This window comes from Achroia grisella, unplaced genomic scaffold, assembly GCF_030625045.1.
Source record: "Achroia grisella isolate CSIRO2021 unplaced genomic scaffold, CSIRO_AGI_Agris_v1 utg1241, whole genome shotgun sequence".
Classification (NCBI taxonomy): Eukaryota; Metazoa; Arthropoda; class Insecta; order Lepidoptera; family Pyralidae; genus Achroia; species Achroia grisella.
The window spans coordinates 1,063,717-1,074,154 of record NW_026712604.1 but is presented as its reverse complement, the minus strand read 5'-3'; the positions used below and the strand labels follow the sequence as shown (position 1 = coordinate 1,074,154).

The window sequence follows — 10,438 nt, the reverse complement described above, 5'->3', positions numbered from 1 at the left end:
AGTGTGTAGGAGAGGTTTTAGTTTATACCCTCATAGTGAGAGTTGCATGTACGTGATGCAGCTTTGTGCACTGTGCAGCTCTTACCCAGGTACCACTCTAGCGAATAGAATCGGTTCTTAGGACCGACTACTCTATCAGTGCACTCTAAAGGACTTGGAGGTTTATTCCATGTTTTTATCACGTAGATGTTCTTTAGAACTTCTTTCATACATTCTTCATTCGCCTCCCAAGGATGGCTAGTCTTAGCAAAGATTACTCCATATGTTAACAGAAAAAGTTACAAAAAAGAATTTTGGAATCGGGATAAAATAGAGTCCTCGCGAGGGTACTCGCGGTATAGGTGCTATTATTTGGATTAGTTGGGCATCATGATATTTTCCAACATAGGGTTCCTGTATAACTTCTAGATGGAATAGTCCAGCACTGTCTACATCTAATTCGACTGTCGTGACTTGTGAAGACATTAAATAAAAGAAGAGTATTGTAAGTAGTGCATTTTAATAAAGTATAACTAAAATATTCTCTTTTAATATTCACCCAGGTTTAAATTTGAAAATTTCAAATATTTTGTATAGTTTTTAATTAATTAAACCCTAATATTTAACCCTAATTTTTAACCCTATATAATTACCCAGAGGCAATTCTAATTTTAATTAATAATACAACTATGTAGATATCGTCATTGCAATTTAAGTCATAGGTTCATTTAGTGAAGGTTCTCTTTATACAGCATCACAATCACAGGTCACACGCATGATGCAACTGGATAAAGCTATCAGGCAGTACACTATTAATTATTTTGTTTTTAATATTACTTTACCTATTTTGTCTAAGTCGTGCGTGACTTTCAATATAATAAAAAACTCCATCAAAGGGCGTTAACCAGCTTTGTGTCCTCTATGAATCATTATCAAGAGGCAAAGGTCATCATCGTGTACAGCTATACAGCGATATTGGAGTTGTATCTTCTTTGTTCGTTGGACGCAACCATGCGCGCTTGCAAATATCTGTTCAGCTTTCTTTTACTCGCAGTCGGGCATCGTTATGTGACATGTAGAACTATATATTTGGAGGTTAACACACCTACGAAGGAGGAGGTCAGTGTTATCATATACTTATCTTTCGTTCGGATTTGTCAATAAGTTTGTGCGTTTTGTTTTATCTCAGTAGTAGTGAATGCAATTAATTAAAATTATAACATGTCTATTTATTATAATAAATTAAAAATACAACTCATAATCGCTAAATCAAATGGAAGTGGTTCAGCAGTAATCAAGTACCTACTATAATTTTCAAGGGCGACCGCGTGGATGTCAATCTGATTACATATACATTATAGACACAAATGGGGCAATAAGTCCCCATTAACAATTTTCTTCAAGGCAGGCAAATGTCGAGTAGGAAGACAGAGAAAAATATGGTCCGATCACATCAAAGAAATTGAATGAGTATAGCTAGACAAATAGAAAATTATGGAGCAAGTAGGAGGCAGTTTTGACCCTCCTAGGACATTATAATTAAACTTCAAATATATATTTAAAATTTGGAATTATATGGAAAATAAAGCTGAAATAAATAAATATGTATTAACAATCCTTTTCTCGCTTATTTGGAGCTTAAGTAGAGCTTGAAACTAATTTAGAAATTACTTAATTCTTTGGATAAGACTGTGAATCTCTGAAATGACTGGACCGATTTTGACGGGATTTTTTTGGCAGGTAGTTGATGTAATAAGGAGTAACTTAGTCTACTTTTATTTTAAAAATATTCCTTTATTTTAGAAAAATAAAGTTAAATTCCATGCGAAGTCGCGGGAACTAGTATAATTAAAAGCTAGTATAATATAAATTCTTACTACTGTTTATGTTAACGCTTTTCAATGCTCAGACTCAGCTCTCTCAGATCACTCAGATAACAAAAACCTTGTGCTCTATTTCTAAAACACAAGAAGTAAATATTCTTAGCTTTGTTTATTATTCATATAGGTCTTTTACTCAAAAATAGAATTTTGTAATTTGAAATAGCAAAAAATAGGTAAGGGAGGTCCATATAACGCTATACGTCATCTAGGGGGAGAGATGGAGGTGTCACAAATTTCACTTGGACCGTTGGGAGGGTCGTAGATTTTGTGACGTCACATGTCAACGTCACCACTCTCTTTTATATCTGTGCCGTATACTAGATATTAATTAATTCATTTATTTTATTAAGTAAGTGTCCTAGATATTATACGTTTTTTTGAGTGGCTTCACTCAAAATCAGCGCTGCAGTGACACATTGTGGCACCAGCTGAGTGAAGGCTCATAGCGCAATATTAGCTTTTAAGTTTTCTATATTTTTACTTATGCTACGCTGAATAAATGATTATTATTATTATTTTATCTATTGTCTCATTTTCTCAGCATTTCCTGGTTTTTTACGCTTTGTAGTACCACACATTATTATTATATTAAATATTTTGGTTCAGATAGCGTTTCTAAAGAAATATGGGTACCTACCAGAAGAGTCCGCCGAGGATATTGACTTCGCGTACACTCCGCAGTCCATTTCAGAAGGCTTGAAAAAAATGCAAGCGTTTGCAGGATTGCCAGCGACCGGCACATTGGACAGCGAAACTAAAAAAGTGAGTTATTTTTAAACTTACGTGTTTAATATAAATTATTTATATTAATAACGGGGTATCACGGACTCGCACGTTGTCAGCTCGTGACGACGGCTAGTGCAACCTAGTCGAAACGACGAGAGAGGTACTTATGATTGATTTAAGGATGAAAAACATAATCACTTTTCACACGGTGCATTTTCCAGCTGTTCAATATGAAACGGTGTGGCGTGAAGGACATAGAGAACAATATTTCGACAAGAAGTCGCCGGTATCTTGTCCAGCAGGGATGGAGTAGCAAGAACATCACGTTTAGGTAAAAATTAATACATTTATATCATAATTAGCATATATATTTTTATTTCCACTTATACGCTACTTAGTTTATATTTCCAAATGCTGAAAAGAGAGAATAAATTAAACAAATTAAACACCAACAACATCTGGAAAAAATGAAGACAATAGCGTTGGCGATCATCCATTTTTATGTCGTTGTATATATTTATAAAATAAAATATTAATATATTTTATATAAAGTTGTTGTCTTTGTGGAAGCTAGAACGATTAAACATTTTTCTTTGTCTTTTTAGGATTAGTTTAAATACCTTACTAATATTATAAATGTGAAAGTAACTCTGTCTGTCTGTTTGTCTCGCTTACACGCCAAAAATACTGAACCGATTTAAATTGAAATTAGATCCAAGGTTATATAGATGTATCGTCATTTTTAAAGCTAGAAGCTTGAAATTTATTTTTTAGCCTATTGATTAAATATAAATAAAGAAAAAGGGTTGAAAGAAATTGTATAAAAGTGTCCTCAGTATTAAAGTTGCTTGAAACTTATTTTTTAAGCAATTGATTGAATTTTATGTGAATTTTTGAAGTTAAAACGATGAAACTTTTTTATTTGAATGAATGAGTGAATGAATGAAATGAAAAAAGAGTTTCTCTTTATTGTTCCTCTCACAGAAAATATATTTACATATACAATTATGTATAAAATGATAAAAAATATATAATACAATAAACATAAAATAGGTAACGACTTATAAGTCAAATAAAAAAGTTTCATCGTTTTATCTATTTAATACTATTATTTACGCGGACGAAGTCGCGGGTACAGCTAGTGTACTTATAAATAGTAACGAGTTATACTCATTATTAATTTCGTTTTATGAAATATTTAGGTATACGTATTCTATTATGTTATCTGTGGTATTTCTATTGATAAATATATAGTAATACGTTTTATTAAATAGTTATCTGTTTAATGAAATGTATTAATGTTAACTTATAAATCGTAACATTAATACAGGTATGTATTCATAGCTGATACATTTGCATGATTGAACTTTCTTTAATTCTATATATTAACTACTTTTATGACACCTACCAGTGGCGTAGATACCCAGGGGCCAAATCGAACATTAATACCCTGGGCCTTCAAGCTCGGGGGCCTCGAACCCTTACCTTAAAATCTCGAGCAAACTGAACTTTTCAAGATATCTCCCATTTTCAAAATAAATATGACAGGTTGCAACCCAACTTTAATAATGGCAACTCAGTTGAGAGAAATTCGAAAGTTATACCTTTGGAATTCCCCTAAATTCTTTCTGGTGGTGGATGCCCTGCTGAGCAGTGGGGCCCCATTTTTTTATTTGTCCCAAGGCCCTTGGTTTCCTGACTACGCCACTGCTATTGACTAACCTTTTAATGCATTCTAAATATAAAATAAAATTCATTCTTAGAGTCTTAAATGAACCCTCTACGCTATCGAAAGAGCGCGTTGAAAAGCAAGTGGAAGCAAGCTTGGCGATATGGGCTCCGCACGGAGGACTCACCTTCACAAAAGTGGACACAGGCCATGCTGATATACGCTTCTCATTCATGCGGGGAGATCACGGAGATGGGTAAGTATTTAATGATAGAACTCAAGATGCTTTGATCTATGGTAAACCACTATTATCTCTCTCGGACGACATTAGAACTGTTACTTTATACCCTCATTAGCTGGTGCAAATCATTTCAATATCAAAACGCTTTATTTATACAGAAATAAGCAAAATATATACAAGAACAATAAACAGAAAACTATAAACCTTAAAAAATATAATATAATAACCAAAATATATTAAAAGGCAGTTCCTTTAGGCAAGGTATTTAATTGTATTAATGTATAATAATAATCAATTATGCGATGCTGAAACTTTCAAGAAAAGAGCTTATTCCTTCGCCGGTAACGCACTTGAGATTTGCCAGGTGTAATCACTTGCCATTAGGTGAGCCGTAACCAAGTTTGTCCCCTATGCTATAAAAAAGTACCTCCCGCAATCATTAGGTAAAAATAATCCCTGGACAATTCACACAACGCCATCTAGTCTTAAGCTAAGCAGAGCTTGTGTTATGGGTACTAGATAACTGATATAAATACTTAAATAAGTTTTTTTTGTAAATTAAAAGTAGTAAAAATGCTAATTAATTACTGTGATAAATGGACGCCCCCTAAGTAAACGTTTAATGATAATATAATAATATTTGTTTATTGCCAGAAAAAAAGACATACATTTGAAATCGTACACTGTTTGCAATATTGCTGTTTGCTGTATACAATTCTATATGCTGGTAGTCACTCTATTCTCTGAAATTTTAATTTAAAAATGAATCTATATTATTGTAAATATGTACATTTATTTGAAAAGAATACGAGCCGACAATCTTGTCAGTTCTTCTCATCTCGAAATCATTCCGAACTGACGGTAGATTTGACATATCATAAGAGTCTGTAACATACCTACTTGAATAAAGATATTTTGAATTTGTTTGTAAAAAAAGTTTTTCCTACATTGTTTCATTTAACAAAGGCGCATTATTATTACTACAAACGTATTGTTTTTCTAATATAGGTTTCCTTTTGACGGGCTAGGTCACATAGTGGCTCACGCGTTCCCCCCTCCGGTGGGAGCGCTGCACTTCGATGACGACGAGTTCTGGGGGGATAGTCCCGATAAGGAACAACAAGTGGAAAACGACATTACCGACTTATTTGCTGTAGCAGTTCACGAGATAGGGCACGCCCTCGGCCTGTACCATTCGGACGTGAAGAGCTCAGTTATGTATCCGTATTACAAGGTGTCGGTAGAGAAGCTAAGCTTGGATGACATAATGGGCATGCACGAGATCTATAGTAAGTAAAATATCTCTAAATATCTATCTCTAATATAAATTGGATAAAAAAAATTGGACTGTCTGTTTGTAATATTGAAATAACCGTTTTTTACTACATGAATATGAATATACATACTGTACATACACCAAAATAATATTTTTTACAATTTTTGTCTGTCTGTTTGTTCCGGCTAATATCCGAAATGACTGGACCGATTTTGACGGGACTTTTATTGGCAGGTAGCCGATGTAATAAGGAGTAATGTAGACTACTTTTATTTTAGAAAAAAAAAATTTTTTTAGGAAATTAAAACGAATTCCACTCGGGCGAAGTCGCGAGTACAGCTAGTTAAAAATGTTAGTGTTCTTACGTCTACCTTTGCGCTCTAGGTCACTACCATACTGCCGATAATCGCACATATCAATCCTTGCACAGTACAAAAATTTGCGTACGGAACTGAATATTTTAAAATTTATATTATTCTCATAAATTTGAAAATACGAAGAACAATTCGTACCACAAAAACTTACCCCTCCGATCGATCCCCCGTCCAATTCAAATAGGGATCGAAATTACGACGGCCTGAACTCCTAGCGGTGCCCTCAGACTAAAGTCGTATCCGTCGTGCGGGAGTTGGCCTTCAGCCGTTCCCTAAGTCCTTCCGCAGATTTGGAGTGCCGTCTCCACTCGTCCCCTATCGTCCGGTGAAGCTGTAAAGGCCAGCTACGGCCAACAGCATTAGAGTAGTCCGAAAAAAAAAAAAACCACAAAAACTGTTGGATAATAAGAGATACTTTTTTGCATACTTTTGTATGTCATTATCATAATTATCATTTAATTAAGTATTCATTCTTATTTCCTTACTTATAAATGCGAAAGTATATTATATATCTGTCTGTCTCGCTTTCACGCAAAAACTACTGAACGTATTTAAATGAAATTTGGTACACTGATAGTCTAGAGTTCTAGACCCTGAGTCCTTTACATTGGCTACTTTTTAATGCAAAAAGAGGGATTGAAAGGGGAAATGCAATGTTGTATGGAAGAATCGTCATTTTTAAAGCTGGAAGGTTGAAACTTATTTTTACACTGTTGATTAAATATAATAAACAAATATGACATTCAAAGTTTGTAAAAATGTTAATCTTAAGGGTGTACAATAAATAAGAGATGAAAGTTTTTATGGAAATTCGTAATTTTTGAAGTTGAAACGATGAAATTTTTCTCTTTGGTTTTATTGGATTAGATCATTAAATATTTTTTCATTATTTCGTCAAGATCACTATTATGCGGACGAAGTTGAGGGTACAGCCAGTATAATAATTTTTAGTTAGCAAAATCTCTTAGTTTACATTTACAATACAAGTTTAGTATAAAGTAATATTTTATAATCTACCTGCACTAATGTTTATTTCATTCAATTTTGTAGTGAAGGATGAGCTGTTCGAGCTGGAGGACATACCACTGGATGTGACGGAAAGCGACTCCTCAGTGGTGCCCAAGTTCACGCGGGCGGATGACGAGTCGAACGAGAATGAGATACCGGACCTGTGCTACACGAACTACGACACCATTCAAGTCATACAGGGGAAAATATTCGTGTTTGAAGAGGAGGTAATAGTCATACACTTTAGAGGAAAGGGGATCGTTGGTAATGTGGACCAATGATCCCATTGCTAGCAAGGTACCATATCAGGTTGGCCTTCACGTAGTTCCCCTAGAAACCATCGTGATAAAATCCTGGAGAATTTGCCTCAATTGGCTAACTAACCTGACCTCAGGCTCAAGATGAGCATGAGGTCAACTATAGGCCTGCTAGCGTAAACCGCTAGCGCCGACGGGCGCACCACTCCATTAACATCCATTAAAAAAAATCACACATCTCCAAAGAAAGGTCATATAGTAATTATATCTCAATGAAATTTACACAATGCCATCTAGTCCCAATCTAAGTAGTGCTAATGTTATGGTACATATACCAAGTCATAAAGGGGAAAATATTCGTGTTTGAAGAGCAGATAATAGTCTACACTTATAAATATCATAATAATATAATCAAGGTGATATTATATGTTATATAATAGAATCATATAATAGAAACGGCTGAACTAATTTTCATGGAACTTTCACTTACCTAACTAAATAAAAGTGTATTTATTTTAATAAAAAAATACTTATATTTCACCTGGATGAAATCGTATTTGCAGATAGTATATATCTATAAAGTCTAATAATCTCTTGCAGTGGGTATGGGTGCTCAGTAAGAGGCGACAAATCGAAGAGGGCTATCCGAAGAGATACCACGATGTGTTCATAGGACTCCCAGCAGATATCAACATTGTAAAGACCATTTATGAGAAACCTAACGGGAAAATATCTATATTCTCAGGTTAAATTTTAAACATAACATTAATAGTCTATAATTTTTTGCCACGCACAACCACATTGTGGAATCACCTTCCAGCAATGGTAATGAGTTAAATTTTAAACATAACATCACAACATCAACACATCTATAATTTTTACGATACATGTCATGTTGAACAAAGTCTAGTCAATTGTGGAATCTTCCAGCAATGGTATCTCCGAATGGATACGATATTGAAACCTTCAAAACGAGCAATTTTATCTCTGAACCGATAAAATATTGGAACCTTCACGACAAGACCTTATTCCTTCTTATAAGGCTAGCAAGGTTTTAGTTCCAATTCTTCTTTTTTCCAATTCCACTGATTGTGGGTGCTTATGAGCGGCAGTAATCACATAAGTGAGCCGCAAGTGAGTTTGTTCCCTATGCTATAAAAAAAAATACTACTTTATGTTATTTGTATGTATATATTAGCATTCTGCACTCCTCTATATAAATATTAAGTGTGCCAAATTTCATACTCCTCCATCCACAAAATTTTCGTAAAAAGGGGTACAAAGTTCTGCTTCACGTATTAATATACAGATATACAATTTTAGGGAGACAGTACTGGGAGTTCGACTCAAACTTCCACTTCTTAAAGCGCGGCAGTATAACCGAGTACTCGATACCTCGAAACGTGCCAGAGCTGACTACAGTGTTCATATCCAACTATAACAACAAGACCTACCTGATTGAGTACGAGAGGTTCTGGCGGTACGACGAGGCGAAAGGTGCCATGGACAAGGGCTACCCGAAGGATATGTCAGCATGGAGGCAACTGCCGTACCCAGTTGATGCTGCTATCATATGGGAAGAAGGTAAGACTAAGCAGATAAAACTATAATAATGACCGCGTCAAGTTTAAAACAGTATATAATAATACCCCTTGATAATGCTTGACACAGCGCTATCTAACGAAATCTAATGAAAAAAAAACGATGTTTTGTATCAGTTATCCATAACACAATGTTTAGCTAACTTAACTTGAGTCTAGATGGCGCTGTGTGAATTGACCAGAGATTATTATTATTATCTAGTCCCACAGTAAACAGAGCATGTGTTATGGGTACTAAACAACTGATATAAATACTTAATTTTTTTTATAAATACATACATAATATACATAGAAAGCACTCAGACCGATACAAGCAATCATACTCATGAATACAAATGTTTGTACCGTGCAAGGTATCGAACCCGCGACCATCGGAAGTAAAGCGCTGTGCTAAAATATCAGAAATAGAACACAGAGAAATCTGTGCTTTATCTATGTATATATATCATTGTGTTAGTTGAAGTATGATTGTAATGTGTAGGAACGAACTTTTGAAAAAGTATATCTCTATAGTGAATGAATGAGAAATGAACTACGATGCTTTCTTGGAGCACCGCGTGGAAAGGCTGTAATAACTTATTTAGTCTTAAGAATTGGCTTTAACTATATACAATTGTTTTAGTTTAGTATATTTTGGTTTCATAGCAGTTTCATACTTCTTCTGATATATAAATGTTAGAAAAAGTATAAAAGTGGCGCCAGTGTCGAAGAAGTTTAAAAGTAATCGTAATTTTAAGTAGTTTTATGACGTGGTTGAGTGTATTGAGTAGTCATGCTCACTAAAATGTCCAGACATATAACGACGTGGTGCGGCGGGTCATATGGACGAGCGCAGTAATGGCTGACTCATACGTCATACTCGTAAACGAGTGCTGCTTGTAGGGACTAGTCTGCTCTAATTACTACGACTGATTTAATCTTATTGTGTATTTATATTTGACCCTAATAAATTAGTGCTTACAAATTACCAAAATTTGTATTCACACGTTTCGACTTAAAAATACTAAACCTAAACTAAACTTACAACGATTTATAAAGCTTTATTTATAAAGCAACACCCAAGTTTCTTGCTCATTCTTCTTATGATGAGATAGCTTTCCGAATGAACGGTAGATTAAAAACATTGTGATGACTATTCAAAATTACTTAAATTAAGTTTATTTTAATAAAGGATTTTCTATTCTATTCTACTTTCAGACACGTTTTTCTTCCGCGGCCCGCGATTCTGGCGGTTTGATAACGAATTGGTGCAGGCCCACGAGTACTATCCACTGCCAACAGCACAGATCTGGTTCCCGTGTCAGTCCAACGATGAAATGTACAGATATATCACCAACGACGAGCCCTGATGTATGATGTCCGTGTGTGTGAATATTTGTAGTATATTATACACAAATTAATGAGTTATTATAATTGTATGTGGT

The 10,438-nt window shown here is 34.6% G+C and overlaps 1 protein-coding gene across 1 annotated transcript; it reads left to right on the top strand.

Annotated features, from left to right (window-relative positions):
- The first annotated feature begins 885 nt into the window (after positions 1-885).
- On the top strand, positions 886-10,438 carry LOC131854647 (matrix metalloproteinase-2-like). Its single transcript, XM_059205781.1, has 9 exons — positions 886-1,098; positions 2,469-2,624; positions 2,810-2,919; positions 4,352-4,513; positions 5,507-5,787; positions 7,199-7,383; positions 8,014-8,158; positions 8,737-8,997; positions 10,212-10,438. The coding sequence occupies exons 1-9, from the start codon at positions 901-903 to the stop codon at positions 10,361-10,363; spliced, it is 1,650 nt and encodes a 549-aa protein (XP_059061764.1). The 5' UTR covers positions 886-900; the 3' UTR covers positions 10,364-10,438.

What these genes read in the sequence shown, in the direction of transcription:
- LOC131854647 (XM_059205781.1), top strand. Translation starts at nt 901, where the DNA reads ATGAATCATTATCAAGAGGCAAAGGTCATCATCGTGTACAGCTATACA. An exon ending in CGGGGAGATCACGGAGATGG is followed by an intron (nt 4,514 to 5,506) that starts GTAAGTATTTAA and finishes TTTCTAATATAG; the next exon opens with GTTTCCTTTTGACGGGCTAG. An exon ending in GGGCATGCACGAGATCTATA is followed by an intron (nt 5,788 to 7,198) that starts GTAAGTAAAATA and finishes TCAATTTTGTAG; the next exon opens with TGAAGGATGAGCTGTTCGAG.